The sequence below is a fragment of the Miniopterus natalensis genome, chromosome 7 (genome assembly GCF_054644295.1).
Source record: "Miniopterus natalensis isolate mMinNat1 chromosome 7, mMinNat1.hap1, whole genome shotgun sequence".
Classification (NCBI taxonomy): Eukaryota; Metazoa; Chordata; class Mammalia; order Chiroptera; family Miniopteridae; genus Miniopterus; species Miniopterus natalensis.
This window is the reverse complement of record NC_142087.1, coordinates 15676336-15698123: the sequence shown is the minus strand read 5'-3', so window position 1 is coordinate 15698123 and position 21788 is coordinate 15676336. Positions and strand designations below refer to the sequence as shown.

The 21788-nt window shown below is 53.7% G+C and overlaps 2 protein-coding genes across 3 annotated transcripts; one reads left to right on the top strand and one right to left on the bottom strand.

Annotated features, from left to right (window-relative positions):
* Positions 1-1688: 1688 nt before the first annotated feature.
* SDCBP2 (syndecan binding protein 2) lies at positions 1689-5470 on the top strand. The gene is given in 6 exon segments (XM_016222098.2): positions 1689-1730; positions 1824-1982; positions 2619-2791; positions 2870-3041; positions 4972-5063; positions 5308-5470. Coding segments are annotated over 6 exon segments (801 nt in total).
* A 4067-nt stretch (positions 5471-9537) lies between these two features.
* On the bottom strand, positions 9538-15875 carry SNPH (syntaphilin). 2 transcript variants are annotated; one of them, XM_087818566.1, is made up of 4 exons: positions 15694-15875; positions 14889-15095; positions 11672-11821; positions 9538-10714 (listed from the first exon to the last, which is right to left on the bottom strand). In XM_087818566.1, the coding sequence occupies exons 1-4, from the start codon at positions 15873-15875 to the stop codon at positions 9538-9540; spliced, it is 1716 nt and encodes a 571-aa protein (XP_087674692.1). The 2 variants fall into 2 exon arrangements, with proteins under 2 accessions (XP_087674692.1, XP_016077587.1); XM_016222101.2 differs by having other exon boundaries at positions 14889-14996.
* Positions 15876-21788: the final 5913 nt, after the last annotated feature.

Genomic DNA, 21788 nt, shown 5'->3' with positions numbered 1-21788 from the left:
TTTATTTTCCTGTCAGCAACATATGACAGCTCCAGTGTCTTCACATCCTCGCCAGCATTTGGTTTTATCACTATTTTTAGTTTTAGCCATTATGATGGGTATCAAAATCTCAAGGTCTGAATTTGCATTTCCCTAATGGCTAGTGATGTCGAACATCTTTATTAACTATCTGTGTATTTTTTTCAGTAAAACGTTTCTTTATATCTTTTGCTTATTTTCTAAATGGGTTGTTTGCTTTTTTAAGTCAAGCTTTGAGAGTTCTTTATTCTAGAGTCCTTCGTTAGATATGTGGCTTGTAAATATTTTCTCCCAGGGTGTAGCTTCTCTTTTCATCCTATTAAAAGAGTCTCTTGCAGAGCAAAAGTTTTTAATTTTGATGGGGTTCAATTTATCGATTTTTTTTCTTTTGTGGGTCACTCTTTGCCGTTCTAAGAAATTTTCACTAAGGTCCTGAAGATTTTTTTTCCTGTGTTTTCTTCTAAAACCATTATAGTTTTATGTTTTACATTTAAATTTATGATTGAATTTGAGTTAATTTTTGCATAAGGTGTGAGGTGCAGGTCAAGGTTCATATTTTTGCCTATGGATGTTCAATTGCTTCTGCACCACTTGTGGAAAAGACTGTTCTTTCTCCATTGAACTACCCTTGCATCTCTGTGAAAACACGGTTGGCCCTAATTGTGTGAGGCTGTTTCTGGATTCTCTATTGTTTCATATGTGTCCATCCCTCCACCGGTACCACACTGTCTTGATTCTTGTAGCTATATGATAGGTCTTGAAATTTGGTTGAGAGTGTCTTCTCACTTTGTTCCTTTGTCAGGATAGTTTTAGCTATTCTAGTTCCTTTGTCTTTTCATATAAAGTTCAGATTAGTCTTGCTTAAATCTAGAATACATCTTGTAGGGATTTTGATAGAAATTGCATTAAATATGTATTATTAGGGACATTTCACAGTTTTACTATGTTCTTCCAGTCCATGAATACAGAATATTTCTCCATTTATTTAGATCTTCTTTGATATCTTTTATCAGTGTTTTGTAATTTTCAGCATACAGTTCCTATATACATGCTTTGTTAGATTTTCAATTTATAAGCTTTTTTTGAGTGATCGTAAGTGATATTGTATTTTTAACTTCAGTTTCCACAGGTTCATTGATAGTACATTGAAGCCCACTTGATTTTTGTATGTTGATCTTGTACTGTGTGACCTTGCTGAACTCATGTATTAGTACTAGGAGTTTATTCATAGATTTCTGGGGATTTTCTAGTAGGTCATAATGTCCTCTGCAAATAGGGACCATTTTCTTTCTTTTTTTCCGATAGGTATGTCTTTTATTTCCCTTTCTTACCTTATTGCTCTGGCTAGTTCTTTCAGTATTATATTTAATAGTAGTGGAGAGCTTGGACATGTTGCCTTGTTCTGGATCTTAGGGGGAAAGCACTCATTTTTATACTTCTAGATTAAATTTTTTCAGACAAAAATCAAATCGAGCCCACCTTTTCCCATTGTTCACTATTGTTTTGAACTATTACTTTTATTTTTAAGTGAATTTTAAATTGGTCTTTTCCTGATATCAATTAGCCTTGGAAGATGAGGGCCTCTTTTCTGTGTAGCCCCTTCTTTCCTCATTTCCCTGACTGCTTTTCAAGGCCGTGGATTCTATGCCCCCTAGTGGCCTCATGGAGTCATGTCCTGTCTCAGCTGCAGCCGAGAAGAGTGTGACCTGCGGGTGGGAGGGGCCTCAGAGACGTTCCATAGTCCTTTCCCCATCCTGTTGAGGCCCCAGGGGCCGGCTGACCCTCTCCTCCCCTGGTGTCTGCAGACAGTGGTCTCGGGCCCCTTGCCGGGCCAGGTGGTGGCGCCGGTGTCCGGGAGCAGCCTGGGTGTGTGGCGTGCGGAGATCAAGCCAAGGGTGCGTGAGATCCACCTATGCAAGGACTAGCGTGGCAAGACGGGGCTGCGACTGCGGGCCATCGACAAGGTGGGGCTGGGGGTCGGGCGGCAGGGGGCGACGCGCTGGACAGCATCGGTGAACAGCCTGAGCCACCTGAGCTCCCCGCTCCTTGCGCCTGGGTTTTGGCTGCACAGACCAGCAACCGCGGAGGGCAGTGCGGGGTGCGGGTGGGCATGGGGGTGAGTCGTCCACAGTGAGGAAGGTGCAGAGAGTGCTGGAAGCAAAGCCCACCTAACCCTCAAGCCCAAGCAGTTCCTCTCTACCCCCTGTCCCAAGGCCCAAGGCCTGGGACTGGATTGCAGCAGGTGTCCTCCGTCTGCCTCTCAGGGGCTCCTGTTGTTCAAAGCCTCCTTTCCCCATGTCCCCCAATTCACTGGCTGCCAGGTGGCTCTTCTTATGTCCTTGATGCTGTTGTGAGAGGCGGTGCAGTCCAGTGGTTGGGGGTGCAGCCTCCAGACAGGGTTGAAATTCTGCCTCAGCTGCTCCTTAGCTGTGTGGCCTGGAGTGTTTCCTCCCCAGGAAAATGAGGTAACCAATGTACCTGTTGGCAGAGCTGTAGTCTTAGTGCCCTGTAGGCCCCCAGAGGATCAGGAGGAAATAACAGCTAGGAGGAGAGACCTGGCCCTGGGGGAGGGGAGCTGACTCGGGCCTTGCCTCTCCCAGGGGCTCTTTGTGCAGTTGGTCCAGGTCAGTACTCCCGCATCCCTTGTGGGGCTGTGCTTTGGGGACCAGATCCTGCAGATTGATGGGCGTGACAGTGCTGGGTGGAGCACAGACAAAGCACACCGGGCAGTGAAGAGGGCCTCAGTGGAGATCATCATGGTTGTTTGGAACAGGTGAGTAGCCAGTTGCAGGAGCCTCTCTGTTCCCCTCCAGCCTCGTCACAGGCCCAGCTCACTGTCCCTTCCCCACAGGCCATTCCAGCGGACTGTCACCATGCACAAGGACAGCACTGGCCACGTTGGTTTCATCATTAAGAAGGGGAAGGTGGCCTCTGTAGTCAAAGGGAGTTCTATGGCCCGCAGTGGGCTCCTCACCAACCACTGTGTGTGGGAAGTGAATGGGCAGAATGTCATCCTGCTGAAGGTAGGTCCGGGGCTGGGCTCTGCCCCAGAACTTAAGGAGCAGAGAGCCTGCTGGGTGGTGGGAGGGAGAGCCCATGTCTGTGGGCAGGCTACTGCCTCCATCCGAGCTTCAGTTTCTTCATCCTGAGGTTGCTTTGAGGAGTCAATAAGACAATAAGTACATAGGACTTTGGGCACATAATAAGCGCTCAGTAAATATTAGCTGTTGATACTAACACATGAAGGTCAAAGGTGTGACAGAAAGAGGAGGTGTGAAAGGCCACAGGTACCCAGGTGGCTGCATGACTACCTCCCTACTTTGTGGGGTACTTCTGTTTGCATCCTGGATCACGTAACAAGAATATTTTAGAATGCTGTTCTTCAGAAATCTGTTTCTGACCTCTGTTCATTTTTTGAGGGGTGGTGCGTCGCAACTTTCATCTTTGAAAAATAAGAGGGAGCCAGTGGTCTAGAGTCAGTGCTGCAGACATGGACTGAGGGGTGGGTGCCTTCAGGGAATGGACTGCAGAGGGTGATGTGTCATGTGGCTTTTGGTCCCTGAATGAATGAAAGTAATTTTTTCCTGACTTGATGAGAGTGGTTCTCATCCCAGATGTAATTTAGGTGAGGGTCCCTTCCCCTCCTGTGGCCTGGGCTTTGGGCTCAGGTGGTAGGGTTCCCCGGGCAGAAGTTGCCTGGATGGTGGCATTCATTCCACAGCTGGCAGTCTTTTAGGCCAGTTCTCCACCCCTCACAAGGGCCATCACCAAGCCATTCCTGTCACATGTCTGCTTCCCTGTGCCTGACAGTCTCGCCCACCTTCCCTGGAGGCTGGTTCTGCTGGCTCACTGTGATCAGGAAGTTCTTCATAATGTCTGTCCAAGATCCCTCCTGCTGCATCTCTCCCCTTGGGGATCAGGTGTGATCATCCAAAGGGAACCCACTATACCTAAAAAGCTGAGGACACATACCAATTCTGAGTAGCCGGCTCTCAGATATTGGTGAATTCATCCTTTGAAAGCATTGTAGCTCATTGATCTTACTGTGAGGAGCAGTCATTCTACATGTGCTGCTGATCCTCTCCTTGGCGGCTCAAGGCTTCATTACAGACTTGTTATCCTGCCAACCACAGTGTGTGAGGCTCTTAGGATTGGGCTTGTCCCCTTTCTGAATGGCCCCAGATAGCTATGCTTCTTGAGATTACCTTTTCAAAGTTCATCTACTTTCACTCTGGCCATCACTAGTCTTGTCTAGCACGTCTTCTCCCATTTATCCCAGAAAAACTAAGAAAATACAAATCAAGTTAGAGATATGAGTAAAGTCGAGGTCACTGGTCTCTGAGTAAGGGCCAGAGGCTCTTCTGTTGCCACCATTTTAGCTTTTGGACTGTTGGGCACACTTTGCATAGAGACTTTTGTTTCTTGTGCTCCCCAGGATCTCAATGGCTTCTGCAGGCCTTTCTCACTTTACTAAGGTGTAAGGGGAAGGAGTCCCATGTGGGTTCAGCTCAGGCTGGCTGGCCAACAGGGGCCCAGTGGGTGGTGGGTGCACCTGCCCCCCACTGGATGGCTATTTTCTTGCTGGTTTGAGGCCAGAACCCGAGTATGACTGGGACCAGGGGGATGGGATAGAAGATGTGGCATGGTGAGATTCCAGGGCCTCTGTGGAGAGAAGGAGAGTAGTGACATTGGTAAGGCCCTGTTATGTCAGGCCCATGGGACTGGCCCTAGAGGGTTGGGAGTGGCACACTCATTTTACCGAGGGGATCCTCAGGGGGAGCCCCACGTTCTTGCTTAAGCAAGGCCTCACCTAGGTGTCTGCCTGGAACTCTCACCTGAGGGGCAGCCCTACCCTTGAAGTCAGGTGTCAGGGGCCACATTGACCCTTCCACAGAGTTGCCCGAAGAGTTTCCCCTGGCCCCCAGGGTGACCGCTTGTTTGCCTCCTCTCTAGGACAAAGAGGTCATGAAGATTCTGGAGATGGCCGGGAACGTTGTCACACTGACCATCATCCCAGCTGTGATCTATGAGCACATGGTCAAAAAGTAAGGCTGTTCCCCTTCTTTCTCCCCCTCCCCTCCCCTCCTCTCCGCTGCCCCAGCTTCCTCAAGGCTCACACAGTGCACTGCCCAGCCTGCCCTCCCCCACCACCCTCCCTTCACTGTGGCTGGTGGCTTCGAGTGATTTGGAATCTTAGAAATAAAAGTGAAGGCCCAAGTGGGATGCAGAGGCTGTGGGGGAGGGGAAGGCACTGCTGGGTTTGGCCACTGTCGTCGTTGCTGTATCTAGGCTGTCCCAGGCTGTGCTCCACTACACCATGGACCACGCCATCCCAGATGCCTGCCGTCACAGGAGGGCAGCTGAGCCCTCCCACCCTCCTGCAGGAAAGGAAGAGCCCCTCAAGGATGAGTTTCAGGGGCCTGCCGCCTGGGAGCCGGGATGGGGGTCTTGATGGGGGTGTGCTCCAAGTGGGGTGACATCAGATCACATTGCCTGTCATTTATAACACAGGCCTCCTTGGAGCCTGACTCTTGACTAGACTAAGGCAGGGCCAGGGCCCACAGGCAGCCGGGTCTTTGTGCCAGTTTAAATGCCGGCATGTAGGCAGCCAGCTAAACACTTCTTGAAGTTGCATTGCAGCTGAGTCCCTTTCAAGATTTTGCCTCTATCAGAAAAACAGTCCTACTTATTGAGAGAACAGAAATACATTCTTTGTGAGAGTTTTTCCCCCTTTACTTGATCTCTGTCACTAACTGTACATAGCCATAACTCCTGTCTTTTGAATAAAGCTTTGATTTTAAATTTCTTCCTCAGAAGTAACTGAAAATTGCAGAATTTCAGTTCCATGAAATGCCAGGGCTGGCTTTCTTTTAAGCAATCATGAGACCAAGGCCTTTTCTACACATTGCCTCCAAGAGCAGTTAATGGCTCTGCTACTGTCACATGCTGCCTGCCAGTCCGAGGAAGGGTGAGAGGAGGGATGACGACTAGAGGGACAGTGTGGGACTCTGGAAGAGGGCCACCGGCTTTGGAGCAGCCCTGCTCATTGGCCACAGGCTGCTTCTGCATGTGCAGAATGGGCGTGAGAGCTGTTCAGGGGCGCTGGGGAGGAGGAATGCGATGCGCTTACAGGGTCTGACCCTCAGGAGCACCAAGGGAGGTGCTTCTAGATCCTTTGTCTGACCCCCACGAGGGCGTGGGCCCTGGCTGCCCACAGCAGCTGCACAGCAGAGCTGAACCAGCCTGCAGATATCCCCTTCCCTTGACATAGAAAAGATCTCTGCCACTGGGCTCCTTCCAGGGTACGTGTTCTGTCTCTATGCAGGAGTGACAGTTTGAGCCCCCTTATCACCCCCACCTCCTCAGAAAAAAGACGATATAAAGAAAACAGGCCGAGGGTCTTGTGTGTTTTCATGCTTTAATTCAGAGCTGTCTGCTGCAGGCACAACTCTGAACAAAAGGACAAAGGAGACACAGTAGATGCCCCTCCCCACCTCCCCCCTTCCCGGACCCCCTGAATGCTGTCAAGGGGATGGCTGAATATAAGAGTGCACTGTGACTCATTTGCACTGTGCCCCTAGGTCAGAGGGGATCATGAGGTCACTGGGCAAAGGCCCCTCAGTAGATCTTTGCCCCAGAACCCTGTCATTTGCCCATCCGTCCCCAAGGTGCTGTCAGATACCTGTGTGATGGTGATTGGGAAGGGTGTTCAGTGAAAAGCTAAGTTATACCCTTGGGAAATATTCAGTAAACTCCACTCGAGGCCAGCTGTGTGTGCAGAGCCCTGGCCCCGACTCTGATTTCTGCCTGAGCCTGGACCAGAGGAGCAGCAGGGACGCTCTGGCCTGGGCCCTACAACTAAGAAGACACTTCCGGCCACTGGGCTCCAAAGGACTAGCAGTTCCAGAAAGTGGCTCCTGGAAACACTGTCCCTTAGGATCTAATCAGCTCTGGCAGAGGCTGGGGAAGGGGAGGCCCCAAAGATCTCTGCTCCAGAAGCAGAGGGCAGGAGGGAAAGGTCACAGCCCAACAGCAGGAGGTATTAAGCAGGTAACTGGAGAGTGAGCACTCAACAGCCCCGGCCCCTGGCCTTGCCCCGCGGCCCCACATTCTGTGCCCTGCAGAGTCGGGGGACAGGCCGCTGTGCCTCCACCGCCTGGAGCCACACAGGCAGCGCTGCACCTTTTGCATAGATGCGGACACTGAGCACACACACGCACACATCGTCCCAGGGTCACTCCCAGGGCTGCCGGGAAGCCGCTTCCTCCACTAACACAAAGAAAAAAAGCCTGTCGAAGGCCCCACCAGACCCCTCCCTCCCGAGAGGACCTTCAGTGCTGTGAGCAAGGGCCCCTGTGACCCAGACAGGCAGGTCTCAGGCCAGAGGAGGCAGAGAGGGTGGCGGCTGGATACACCTTATCCAGAGGCCTTGGGTTCGAGCCCCAGCCAGCCCTTTGCCAGTGGCTTCTCCAGTAGCAGAGACAGCATGGACTATGGCCCAGCCCTGACCACGTCCACCAACACACAAGACACAATAGGAAGGCCACAGACAACAAGACGGACAGGAGCAGAGGGGCTGCGCAGCTCCACTAAATTCCAGTGGTGAAAAATACATAGGTTTTATGCTGTCAAACAGTCATACATTTATTTTCTCGGCAAAGCTTTGACTATTTCTAAGGAGACACTATGCAGCTCTGTAAGTACACGGCACAGGAGGCTGGGCTGGTGCCCTGTCCCAACTTGGCTTTGGATTGGGTTTATCCACTGCCCCTCCACGCCACGACCCCAGTGTCTTTGGGGCAGCCTTGGCTAGGCCCCAGGAGCTCAGGTTTGGTTCGGCTGGGGCAGGGGCTGCTCCACAAAGGATGGCTGGTCTAAGGCCCTGACCGAGGTGGGGGAGCTTTGGAGGCACAAGCGCATGGCAGAGGGGCTGTTGCCCCGATGGCTGGGTGGCCGCCCACTCCCAGTGCATGCAGGTGCCGCCCCCTCGAGTAGAGGGCACAGAGAGGAAGGGCAGAGCCCATGAGTCAGGCAACGACTGCCAGAGCAGCAAGTGGGCAAGCAACCTTGGCAGAGAACCAGAGTGGTCCCTAGGCCAGAGGGGTGAGTAGGACACAGTCCCACCAACCCCCCTAAATGTGGGGCTTAACTCTGAAGAGTAGGGGGACCACCGGGTGGGTATAAGCCCTGAAGGGAAAAAGGATTGGGTTTACTTTGTAAAATAATAATGGTAATAAAATATCAGCAGCTTTTCTGGGGGGCCCAGATGTGGTCCTGGAAGAGGAGGGAGGACAATGTACCTTCCCAGGCCTACTGGGCTCAGGTTGGGAGCAGGAAGGCTGCAGGGCTCCCACCGGCCCCACCCCACCCCAACCCAGGGAACATCCCAGGGCACCTGCTTTGGCCTGGACAACATCATGGCTTCAGGGCCCCACCTCGCCATTCATCCTGCCGTAATCCCCCCTGAGGCAGATAAGATTGAAGGACCCTCACCCTAGAAAGTAAGCAGCCCCCTCGCAGGAGGTCCGGAGATGCATGAGAACCAAACCCCAAAGTGAACACAGTGCAAAGCAGAAGTTGAGCCTGAGGCCCCAAAGTTGGGGAGAGCTCCAGGGGCCATCATGGCCTCTGGCTTCTCATATCAGCTGAGGACTGCTGAGCCAAGTGGCCTCCTAGACCACAGGGCTTCATCTCTGCAGGCTGGAGGAGCCCCTGAGCTGCCAGCTCCTGCCTCCTCTCCTCGTGCTGGCACTCTCTGGAGGAAGCATTCCTACCCCAGCACTGAGCCTGTCTGGCTCAGCTCTTACAGGAAGAATTAGCTGACACGCCCAGAAGCGCCAGGAGGAAAATGGACTGTAGGGAAGGTATGGGATAGACAGACAGATGCAGAACCCACCCTGCCCTCTGCCACCTCTTGCCCATTACCATCTTTCCACCCAAGCGGGAAAGTCTGAGCAGGCTGGAGCTCCAGCCCAGGCCCAGCAGTTCCAGACCTTGCTTGGAGTCCTGGGTCAGGTGTCTGTACTTTGGGTCGCAGCTGCCTCCATCTGAGGAGATAATACTGGTCCAGAAGCTGCCCTGAGGGCAAGGGGAAGGCATGGAGTGATCAGGGAACTGAACAGGATGTGGAGGCGTGGGGGATGGGAGGCTAAAGTGGGCGACTGAGGCCCAGCCTCTCCAGATCAATACACCAGAGACTTCCTGAGCAGGGGCTGCCCTTGTGTAGGGCCAGGCAGATGGGGCTGGGTTGAGGACTTCATCACGTTTCCTCTCTGCACTTTGTCCAACAGTGTGCCTCCCTGCCTTTGGTCTCTCTTCCCTTCTCTCCTGTCCAGGATGTTGGGATGACCTCCTCCAACTCCAACTCCCAGCCCCTGACACTGTTAACATCCTGGAAAATCCACTTCCAAACCCAAAACTAAATAAATAAGATGATGCCCACAGGAATACATGAGAGGGAGGACGGCACCCCTACATCAGCGGTCAGGCCGCCCCAGCCACTGGCCAGGAAAGGCCTCCTCAGAGCTGGGAGCCCCCGCCTGCCGTGCTCGGGCCCTGCTGGCTCAGTGAGCGGCAGCTGATCCTGCGGATGGAGTGCAAGGCCACCGTGCAGCAGCCCCGCAGCAGGGAGCTGATGTTGTAAATGGGCTGGCCCTGGCGCCGCTGGGAGCGGCAGAGCCAGGCCACTGTGGGTACAGCTGGCACCACCACGGCCAGCAGATCCACAATGTAGTGTCGGCTCCAGTAGCTCTTGGGCTCCTTCTCGGCTGAGTCTGCCTCCTCCTCGTCTTCCACGGGGCACGCCACGCTCACCGACAGGCTGGGGTTGGGGTTGGCACCAGGCCGTTGTGAGGTTGGCCCGCAGGTGATGGGCTCCAGGGCCTCAAGCTCATCACCCACCGTCACCACCACTGCTGAGTTGGGGTCTCTGGGCCCTGGGGGGTGGGGTTCCGGCTCCGGGCACCTGGCCCCTGACTCGGGACCTGTCCCACAGACCTGGGCCTTGGTCACCTTCTCCAGAATGGTGTCTAGGTCGGGCTGGTACTGCACAAAGTCTGTCTGGATGGCACGCTCCTGCATGCAGCTGGCCTGCACGCCAGCCTCCATGCCACACAGCAGCTTCTCATAGGTGTTGCTGGCGGGGAAACGGGGACCCAGGCTAAAGGAGCTGTGCAGTGAGGCCTCCTCAGGGCCACAGTCCACCCCCGATGACAGCAGGCTGCTGGCCTCCAGTGCATCCGTCCGGCTCACTGTGTCATCATTTGCCACGAAGCCACTGTCAGCCCCATCCTCAGTGGAGGAGCCAGGGTGGTCCCCAGGGGGCTGGTCCCCACAGACGGCTGGGTCACTCAGCTTGGTGTAGGTGGAGCTTCGGGTGAGGGAGCGGGCGGGAGAACCGCCTGCTGACTCCCCGGCGCCGTCCTCCTTGGCCATGCCATTCTGGGCCACCTCCATGCTGTGCAGCAGTGTCTCCAGCTTCTTGTTCTGGATGTTTATGTCCATGAAGTACTTCTGCAGCCCCTTATCCTTGTCAATCAGGTTGTTCTTGACAGTGTCGATGACCTGCTTAAGCTGTTTGATCTCCTTGCGGGCCTCCTTCAAGGCCAGCTGGGCTTCCACACGGTGGCACTCCTCCTCGATCCAGTCCTCCTGCATGCGTGAGAGCTGTGTCTTCAGGTCATCGATCTCCGTGTCCCTGTGGGCAGACGACACACACATGCTCATTACCTGGCCTGGCACTGCCACCAGGGAGGGACAGGCAAGGAGGGGGCTGTCACCAAGGTCAGAGGGCCTGCTGCTGCCTCACAGAGCTAAAAACAGGAGGAACTTCTCAGTGACCCCTTTTTTCTCTTTACTCCCCAGGGGAAGTGGGGGGTGGGACAGGGGTCAAGTGGTGAAGACAGGAGAAGCCTCCTCCTGGGTGGGGGAAGGAGAAATGGTGGTGAGAGACAGCACAGCACCCCCCCCCCCCCAATACCAGGCCAAAATACAGACTGTCCATATTTAAATCCATTACCTACAGAACAGGCTAGACAATAAAGAGCCTCAATTTAAAAATGCTAGTGCTATAGAAACCTAATACATCCTTAAAAGTCTTAACATAAAACAACTAAATGAAACCTATGATCTGCTCTATAGAAAAGGATGTGGCCTCCTATTAAAGCTGGCTGGGGAAATTTTAAATGAAGGGCTATTTGGCCAGAGACCCTGGGAGAGGGTGGTGGACAGCTTTGGTTTTTATGAGAGGAATGACCACCTTCAATGTGGGGAGGGGGCGGCTGAAAATTCTACGTCTTCCCTCAAGTGGAGAGAGCAGAGGTGGACGAATGAGAGAGGGGTGAAACAGGGTGGCGCTCAAGAAGGCAAAGAAGGCAAAAAACTGGCACACAGCTGCTCCCGAGAGAAGAGGCAAGTGCCAGGCGGCCCAGGGCCAGGCAGCTGGCAGCTACCTGAAGTCATCAAAGAGAACAGCTGAGGGCAGTGCAGGGGCTTGCCGGTGCTCTGGAAATGGGCTCCAGCTGGGCTTTGCTGGGAAAGGAGCCCCCAGCCGCTCCTTCCTCCCAGAGATACCCAGGGCCCTCGCTCCTCCGAGTGTGCAGTGTGTCCCCAGGGCTGCCGAGGGCTGCCCCAGGTCCCCTGGTCGCCTGCTCACCGGTCCTGGAGCCGATCCTGCGTGTCCTTCAGCCTGGCCCTCAGGTGCCGGATGCACACTTCCTTCTGCTGCAGTGGGGTCAGGTACTGCTCGGGGGTAGGTGGCTTGATGCCATGGTTGTCGCTGCACAGCGTGTACTTCATGGAGCGCCTGCAAGGGGGCTGTCGTCAGCCAGGAGGGACAAGAGGGGAGCAAGGCACAGGCCCTGTGCCTCCAGGGAGCAAGAGGACGCCAGCCTCACCACCCTGGTCCCCCACCACCAGAGGGCTCCAGGCCAGGCCTCCTGGATAGGGCCCGTGTGGGCTTGATAACACCCCATCTTTTTCTGGAAGGTGGGTTTTATTAAAGCTCTCCTGAGTGAAGACCACAGTGTCAGGGTGGGGAGCCCCGGGCTCCTCTAGTTGGGGTGGGGAGGCATACTACAGAACATACTTACACCTCCATCAATCCAGCCCCAGAGAGAGCTCAGGTGTCCAGTCTCCCAAACCGGAGCACGAGTTTGGGGCTGGAGGCCGGGGTGGAGGGCCTCTCCCTCTTTGTCATTTGCACACACGCTTACTTGGAGTGTACATCTGAGTACATGCCCACATATGTGAGTACACACCCATGCCTGAGCATCCCCAGAATCTCTCTGCTGCCCTCACAGGCACTTGCATGTGTGAGGACATCACCCCATGCATGCATTCATACAAATGCAAGCACTCCTTTACTCTGTGCACATGTGAACAAATGTGGACACTGCTGTGGCAGCAGGTTGGATATGCACTGCTCCAGAGGCCACATGCTCCCCAGCATAAGGTGGCACAGATGTGTGTACAGTGAGCACACCCTGGTCCTACCAACACAGAGGAGGAGGGAGGGCCGAGGCTTTCACCCAGGGAAGGAGGGCACCCCAACTTCACCAACAGACCATGGTCCCACTTCCTCAATCACAGCTTCCTGCCTGCCAGCTATCCTGTTCATAAAGAAACTCCCTTGGATCTTGGCATGTTTTCACCCAACTTGGCAGGGGACTTGCTGCCACCCAACTCTGCTCCTTTAGGGGACGGAACTCCCTAGGTCCAGGGAGAGGCAATGACATATTAAGGGCCTGGAAAGAGAGGCCCTGGTGAGGGCCATTTGCTGCAGCAGCCAGGTTGGAGGCAGTTTTAACAGTTTTGTAGAAGCTGTCTATTGTTTACTGAGGAAAACATACTTGTTAGTTGTAAACTGTTGAAGAGAAAGTGGCAATAGAAGTAGAGAAAAAGGAATGATTCCCTTCTCTGTACTCAACTAGTGGTTCCTACGTTTAACTCCAGCCAAGTCACATGTGCTCCTGTTTTCTGTGGCAAAGCACAGAGGCATGGTGTGGGGTGGGAGCTCAGGGGGTACTCCTCTGGTGGGCTCTAAGAAAACTCTTTCCAAAAAAGAAGCCAGCAAGAGCCGGGCACCTCAGGTGGCCTGAAGCCCCACGCACTGGTCCTGTAGACATCCTGGGACCCTACAAGGACTTTGACTAGAGGGGCACAGCTCTGTAGTGAGTAAAAGGAGGTCTTCTCCCTAGTCCAGGGTGGGGGAGAAGTTAGTAAGTGGTGAGGCTCAGAGAGGAAGTAACTATTTTAACTTTTCCATTTGCTTTCATGAGTGTTTTTTTCAATATACCATTTAAAACTCATACATTTTTAGTCACTAGCTCTACCTTTATGGGAAAATTTTATATATATAGGAAGAGAAATATAGTATAATTCAAGGCTTTCAGCTACTGATGACTTGGAATGCCTAGCTACCTGCAGTGAGGCCACAGCTGCGGCCCCTGCTCACCCCGCAGCAGCAGCTCTCAGGGAGGGAGAGGAGACCCTTCCACAGAAGCAGCTGTCAGCCTCAGGGGTGGGACTGCCTTGGGGGCTGCAGCTATGACATGCATTGCAAACATCTGCTACTGAAAGAAAAGGTATTCAAGTTGCCAATGTATGTTTTAAATAAGTGTACGTATCCATCTTCTCGTGCCCCAGTTTCTGGAGTGGGGTCACAAACAGAAGCTGGGGCATGGATCCTGCACATGTGTTTTCCATCACACATGTCACCCATCACTTGTGTCACCCATCGCTCATGTCATGGTGGAAACTCTGAGAATTGTTGCGTCAGCACGATCTGGACATTGCTTCACACAAATGACACCCTCTCCATTGGAATGGGCAAGACAAACCTTCCCAGGGGTGCTCTGGCCATGGGGGCGGCAGACCCGAGTCTTCTGGCCCATGACTTTCATGTAGAACCAGAGTCCTAACGCCGGCAGTTGCCAGCTACAGGCCACCTACAGGCATCAACCCATTGAAGCCTCTGGGTTGTTAGCTCAGTGTTACAGGATGCAGACTTGGAGATGGCAAGTGACTGAATCCCAAGCCCACTTTCTTCTGTCTTCACTTGGATTTCACTGCTGGGGAAATAGGATTGTGCCGTCGTTACAGCACTAACTTCCTGGTCTTTGAGGACCCCGAGCTCCCCTTCAGCTGGCTCCCCAACCCAATCCTGCTTTTCAAGTCTCCGTTCATCTTTCCTGAGAGCACAGCCTGGCCTTTGTCACACACTTTGCTTTCCAAAGCCACTCACCTCTGCCACCCTTACAGTGTCCCCCTGAGGAAAGAAAGATGGCAGGACTGCGAGCTGCCCTCCAGCACTGTTCCAGGGAGAACACTAACTCTCCCCTCGCTGCTGGTCCTGCAGCCAGTCAGTCACATCGCCCAGCTCCAGCCAGCAAGGTGCACACAGTATTTCCAGGGAAGGTGTCCCTTGTCAGGAGACATGAGCCCCTGGGGGCCGGCAGACAGGGGGCTTTGGGCTTTCTAGCTTTTCCTTTCCTGGACATCAACCTGATGCCTGGAGGTATAGGAGCCACCTTGTAGCAACAAGGACAAGAGCTGCACACCGAGGATGGAGGAGCAGGAAGGCAGGAGTTGGGGCCTCTGATGCTCAGAGGGCTGCCTGCCTTTGGCTCCTTGTTCTGAAAGCATCACTCCTAGTTTGTCTAAGACACTGGCTTTGGATGTGTACAGTTGGATATCATCACACTCATCTCACAGATACAAGAATTGAGGCTCAGAGAGAGGAAGTGACCTACCCAGAGTCACACAGCCAGTGAGTGTAGGGGTGGTTAGGACACCAACTTTCCCCCTCCCCGAGGGCGCCCAGGCTCCCAGTCAGCTGAGCCAGGCCAGGCTGGAGGGGAGGGGCTGGTTACCTGGGCGTGGGGCTGCCATCACTGCCCTTGCAGGAGCCTGAGTTGCTGCTGCTGCTGAGAGAAGAGGTGCCGTAGGCATCCCGCATGCTCACGGGTGGAGAGGTGCGCCTGGAGGCAGGAAGAAGGGGCAGGTGCTCATTCTGGCTGGTGGGCAGCTGCGGACACTGGGCGAACACCGCCAGGCCGCTGCGACCCAAAGGGCCCCCACTTCGGGGTCACCGCCGGGAGAGAAGCAGAGGGGGAAATGGGGACGCACAGACAGGGGCGACAGAACAGACAGTGCAAATCAAGATGGAAAACCAGAAGGAGGCCCGTCCTCCTGACTCCCCAGAACAAGAGTGGAGGCTGGGCAGGGCTGCATGCCAAGGGTGGGGCCCCATCTACCCTTAAAGGGGCCTCAACTTCCAGGGTCCCCACACCCGGAGGAGAAGGTCCCTGCATGGACTGAGTCACAGGTGGAGGCGAATGGGGCAGGCAGGAGTAGAGACAGGAGGAGGAGCACACAGGGCTAAAAATCAAGGAAGGCCAAGTAAGCCTGTGAGGAAGGCCGCACGACATCCCTCCGTAATTGCGAAGCTCAAATAACAATACAGACGTGGGCTGGAACCAAGTGTTTTAAGTCTTCAGAGAATTTTATATCCACCGTGTTATTTGAACCCTTAAATAGTTCCAGGAGGAGGTGAGTGTTTGCAAGCCCATTTTAAAGATTGGGAAACTGGGGAAATGACTTGCAAGTTGGTGCAGAGTGGGACCCTCCCTCCTCCCATTCTCTGAGGCCAAGGCTCTGGGCAAGGGGGAAACTCACCTGCGGGATCCAGCAGAGGCCCGTCTACTGCCCTGCAGGGACATGGCCATGAGGCTGCGGGTCCGGGTGAGGGGTGGGATGGGTGGTGTCCCTGGGGCTGAGGAGAGAGGGCGCATTGGGGGGGCCGTGGGGAGGGCCGGGCCGGGCCACGTCATCCTCTCGCTGGGGCTGCTGCCCAGCATGGCTTCTCTTCTCACCCTTCAGCAGGGCACCCAGGACTGAGCAAGGGCCTGCCAGGCTCTGGCCACAGCTGGCTCCTGCCACTAGACTTAAAATGACTGGCAGAGTCTCAGGGCAGCCAGAAATCATCAGTCCAACCCTATGTTCTCCAGATGAGTGACTGTGTCCCACAGAGAGCAAAGGCCTTGCCCAAGGTCACACAGGCATCGGGGCAGGGCCTCCTAACCGCCCACGCAGCACTGAGTCCTCTACGTTGCAAACAAGGCCCCCTGGATCCCTGACATTTGGACCCCCACCCCTGCGCTGGTCAATCCTCCCTCCTCTGTGGGGGCTGCAGGCTGAAGGACTCCTGGAGCAGGGCCAGGAACCCCAAGTTATGCTGGGCTAGTCTTGACGTCACCTTCCCAGAGTGCCTGTTGGCGTGTGGCTCGGGGCTTCCTGTCTACAAGGGGAGACAAGACAGACCAACATACCAGCACACGTGTAGAAAGACATATGGATACACACGGTCATGAAAAGGTACCATGTCCCTGGCATTCCAAGTGAACATGCTCAGGGGCCTTGTGCACGATGCAGGACATGCAGCAGGGCCCTCCCGCGCACGTGTTGCACACACACATGCCTCCACCCATCATGCAAGAGTGCATGCTCATTTTGGCATGCACCAGGAACTCAGGGCACAGGCTCAAAGCAGTTGAGGCCTGGGGGTGGGTGGGAGCAGAAGCCCTCCCATGGGGGTGTCTGAAGGGCTGCGCCCAGGAGAAAGTGACTATGCCTGTAAACCCATCCTTGGCCCACTTGACAAGTGGGTGGGGAGACTCAGGACCTCTGGCTCCAGCCTAGGAATCATTAGGCCCCTCTCCTGGGAAGGAGTTTGGGTTCCAAGGGCAGCCCTACAGGGGTTTAAGGAGTGGGAGGCCCCATGCTGGGCTAGGTGTTAGCTGCTGTGGGGAGATGGCTGCATGGGATCAGCCCAGAGCTCCTGGAGTCGGAGGTGGAGGAACCTGGGCCCTTTGCAGTCAACATGCTAGTCCTGTGCCAGCTCCAGAGACCTGTTCCCTTCTTCCATGTTCAGAGTGGGGACTGATAGAGGCCTGGGTTACAGGAGACTTGGCTGAGGACACTGTACCCCAGACCTTTCCCCATGCTGGGAAACAAGCGTTCACCAAGCCCCGCTCGACGTCAGATCCCAGGCCAGTCAGACCCCAGGCCAAGCAAGTTACGTACATTACGCCATGGATTCCTCCCAATAGCCCTATGAGGAAGTGCTGTGATTAGTCCCCTCTACAGATGAGGAAGCCAATAGGGAAGGGACTTCCCCAAGTCACACCCCAGCGTGTGGCAAGGCCAACACCAGATGCCGAGGGGCTGGATCTCCAACCCTGGAGTCCCCGCACCAGGGCACCGCCCCTTCCCACATCAGGGCCTCTGGGGAGCCTGGTCATCCTGGCCAGCGGCGGGGCTGCCTCCTGAGCAGACAAAGGCGCTACTCAGGTGGCCTGTTTCCTGGCTGTGACACAGATGCGGCCTGTTCCCCTGAGGGCTTGGACATAGCCAGTATTGTCTGTGCGGAGGTGTCAGATGCCTGCGCAGGAGCCTCCAACACCATGCCTGTCACCTGAGCTGCTCGCCCTTGCTCGATGACTTGTCCTACTCATCATGCCCCGATCACTCAGGCAGGGCTCCTGGAACTCTAGGGTCGCCACGTGGCAGCAACAATGGTGCTGGGGCAACAGCTGTGCCCCCACACTTGTCAGGAAGGCCACCAACGGCTGACTGCCACCTGCCTCCTGAGCACAGGAGGGCTAAACTAGTAGCAGCTAGGGCAGGGCTGAGGATAGTCCTTCCTCATGGGTGGGCAAAGGCTTCAAGGATCACCTGTCATGGACTGAACCCTTTGTGGCCAGGTGACCGTGCTGAGTGCCCCGGCCCATTTCTTCAAATATCAACCCTTCAAGGCAAGCAGGATTTATGATCACATTTTGGCCAAGGTCAGGCGGCTGCAGGTCTGACAGACCCTGGTTTCTAGCTCCAGCCAGCCTGGCTTCACTGGCATCATCCCAACCTCCCTGTCTCCCTCTGCTTTTAGGAGGACACAAAGAAGAGGCTGTGCCTTCAGGGGACTTCTTAGCAGAGGCAGGACTCAGAACTGAGGATGAGCCTTGCTCTTCCAAGCCAGCTTGGATGAGTGCTGCTAAGTAGCTTAGGCAGCAAAGGCCAGGTGGGATTCTAGGCCTAGGTCCTGGGAGGCAGGCAAGATGCCTGGTTTGCCTTGGAGCTGCGTGTGGCCTTGGTACAATGAGGGCTTTGTCCCAGCTGTCCCTGCCCCTACCTTGCTTGGCAACCCCACTCCGCCTCCGCTTGAGCTCCCTCTTCCTTCCTCTCTGGTCTGGGGGTGGGAAGGGGACTGTGTTTGTACCTGGATGGAGCCACCAGTCTCCTGGGAGGCCATAGCCAGCCATTCATCCAGGACAGAGTTGGAAGTAGCATTTCCCCTGCTGGGACAGGATCTTGCAGGCAGGGGTCCCTCATGGGAGGGTAGAAGTCACCCAGGCCCACAGGGAGCCACCTTTCTAGGATCCTGCTCAGAAGTCTCAGTGTGGAGCCTGTGCTCTCTCAGTCCCTCCCTCCCCTCTAGGCCCCTGAGAGAAGGCAGGTTGCCATGGCATTTGTCACCATGCTGCCTGCTTCGCCGGGGTCCCACAGGCCTGTCCCTAGGTGGCCAGAGACTGCCACTTGGAATACAGGGTAGAAAGGAAACCCTTAGCTATGGGGAGCTGGACTCATAGTCTCTCGTCACCCCAGAGTAAACCCAGCCCCTTCTTGTTCCAGCCTCCCTCCAGTTCCCCACCCTGCCAAACCATGGCAGCCCTGCTGTACCCACCCCTCTGATTAGTCCCTCACCCATCCAGCATTTCCCGAGGACCCACAATGGGGGTCCAGGAGAATACAGCAGGATCTAGGAGACAGAGGAGGGAAGATGCAGAAATAAAGTCAAACGGATCTGGCTCAAATCCCAGCTCTGTCACCCTCCAGCTGCATGCTTCCTCATCTGTACGTGGGGCTCTGACAGAATGCGCCTCACGTGGTCACTGTGAGAATAATGCGGGGTAATGCATGCGTGGGGCTTAGCCCAGTGCCCATCACACAACAAACACTCAAAAATCGGAATTGCCAATATTTTAGACGTACATAACTAATGTAACGTGAACTTCAAAACACAAATGCATTCAAGGCATTATGATGGCCTCAGGAAAGTCAGGGAAAGCTTCTCCAAAAAGAAATTTACACTGGGTCTTGAAGATGAACAGGAGCTCGCCAGGCAGAGAAAGTGAGTAGGAAGAAAGAAGCCTGGGCAAAGGCGGCACAGCTGCTGGGAAAAATAGGGGACCTGGTGAGGGCAGAGTCACAGTGGGGGTGAGGCTGCAGAAGAAGGCAGGGCCCAACCACACAGACCTACATAAGCCAGGATCTTGTCCTGTGGGCAACAGGGAGTCATGGAAGGACCTTAAAAGACAAAGGAATACAATCGGACTTGCATTTTAGAAAGCCCCTGGGTAGGGGACCTTTGTGGAGTATGGCTGCGAGGGGACCAGAATAGAGGCGGGGAAATGAGATAGGAGGTTATCAAAAATTCCCAGGTAAGAAATTAGAAGGGTACAGCTCAGGGTGGCAGTGGGAGCAATGGAGAAGAGGGCCTGACACTTCCTCAAAATTCATCAGAGGCCCTGATTAAGTAAAGATCAGGGCAAAATTCTTAATCCTGGAGTCTAGGGCCATCTCATCTGTACCCTTCCAACTTGCTCTAAGTTGCCTGCTGGCCCCCCAGGAATGCCCTATTATTTGCACCCACAGCTCTGCACGGGCTGCCTGTCCATCCTGCTGCACCTTCCCTGCCCTGTCCTCATGCATACATCACACCCTGGGACTTCTCCCGTCACTTACTGTCTTGACCACTTAGCATGCCATGCCTGGGGTTGAAACACCACCCTCTGGGGAGTTCCATAAAAATAAACACAATCAACACACAACTGTAAGTAACACAATGGTTTAAATAGGCACATCTGATAAACCAAGAGGCTGGATTAGATGGTCTCTAAGATGCTTCTCTGATTCTATAATTCTAGGGCTGTTAATGAAGTGATGGACCCTCTCCCATTGGTGCTTTCTTCTCCTTTGACTACAAGGACTCCTGAGTTTCAGTTTCCACAGCTGCATCCTTCAAAGAGACACTGGCATTTTCCTCAATCAGCAAGTCACAGGGGAGAAACCAGGTACTTGGGTTAATCTAATATTTTAGCTAAGTGAAAGTCCCTGTATATACTATAAATTATCCCTTTTCAAAGAATTAGCCATCAATAAAAGAAGAAAGCTATCCTAAAATCCATCCAAGGGAACAGAACAATCTGTGTCTGATGACTCAAGCCTCTGACAGCTGTGGAAAGCAGAGCTTCACAACCAACAGAATAGAACTTGGGGAGGGGGGTCCTCTCCCTGCCAAGGCAACACCAGAATGCAGAACGTTCCACCCATTGCACAGCAGAGCTCCTGGCGCTCCTCGAATGCTAATGGCGAGAGAAGTGGGAGATGAAAGACCGGCCTGGGAGTGTTCCAAGCAGAGCACTCGGGAGCTCAGAGAATTCGTGCTCTGAGCACTATTCATGGCTGAGTTCAGTAAACCTTTCCCCGCTTCACAAGGCAACTTCTGAGCCACCACGCTCCTCTGCCCTATCAGCCAAAAGACCTTTCTTCCTGGACTTGGGAAGGGAGGCATGGTGGCACTTCTCCAGCTTGCTTCCTGTTTCCTGCCCAAGCTGCCATCAGAGCTGGAACCACGGATGGGAGCCCCTGGACTCCTCACCGTGGCAACCCCAGCACAATGGCAGGGCAGACCCACAGCCAGGCCAAACGCTGTCTGGCTTCCCAAGGCAACCAGCATGGGACTGAGGGCTGAGGTGGCTGCTGCACAGGAAGGCTCTGGTAGTCAGACGCCAGTGGTCTGGAAACCACCCAGAGAACTGGCCTCCGGGACTGCTCAGGGGTGAGCTCAGCTGCCTTCCCCACTCCACCTGAAGAGGCTCCTCTCGTATGTGTTCTACATATGGACGATCTGAAGTAAGACTACTTTTTAAAAAGGATTTGCAGATTAAAAATCTATGTAATATGTATTTCCCACGATGAGAGGCTACTTCACATCCGATAGGATGGCTATAATGGAAAAGGTGGGCAAGCCCAGGTGAGAATGTGAGGACACGGGGCCTTCCTGTATCGCCGGTGGGGTGTGAAATGGTGCAGCGGCTGTGGGAGACAGTCTGGCGGCTCCTCAAACGTTAAACAGAATTACCACACGCTCTAGCAATTCCACCAGTGGCACATACCCCAAGGAATAGACAATGGTGTTTAAAGAAAAACTTGTACAGGAATGTTCACAGCACACGAGTCGCAACAGCCCAAAGGAGGAAACAACCCAAACGTCCATCGATGGACGAAGGATAGGTAGATACATGAACTGGAGTACCATTTAGTCACAAACAGTAACGAACCACTGACGCCTGCTCCCACATGCACCAACTTCAAGACATGATGCTAACAGAAAGGAGCCAAACGCAAAGACCACACACTGTATGGTTCCACTCATAGGAAATGTCCAGAATTGGAAAACCCATAGAAACAGAAGGCAGATTAGTGGGGGAAGGAGAAATAGGAAATGACTTAATTGGTATGAAGTTTCTTTTTGGATTGATAAAAATGTTTTGAAATTAGATAGTGGTGATGGACACACAACTTTGTGAATATACTAAAAACCCTTGAATATAACTTTTAAAAGGTGAATTTTATATGAGTTATATCTCAATAAAACACAAATTTAAAAATCTATATACTATATATTTAACATGAACAGTTGTAAAAGGACA

Bases quoted from the DNA above. Each gene is read 5' to 3' on its own strand.
- SNPH (XM_087818566.1), bottom strand. From the start codon at position 15,875: ATGCTGGGCAGCAGCCCCAGCGAGAGGATGACGTGGCCCGGCCCGGCC. The intron at 15,096-15,693 runs GTGAGTTTCCCC...GTGACCCCGAAG, and splicing joins GCCTCTGCTGGATCCCGCAG to TGGGGGCCCTTTGGGTCGCA. The intron at 11,822-14,888 runs GTAACCAGCCCC...GCCCCCTTGCAG, and splicing joins GATGGCAGCCCCACGCCCAG to GCGCTCCATGAAGTACACGC.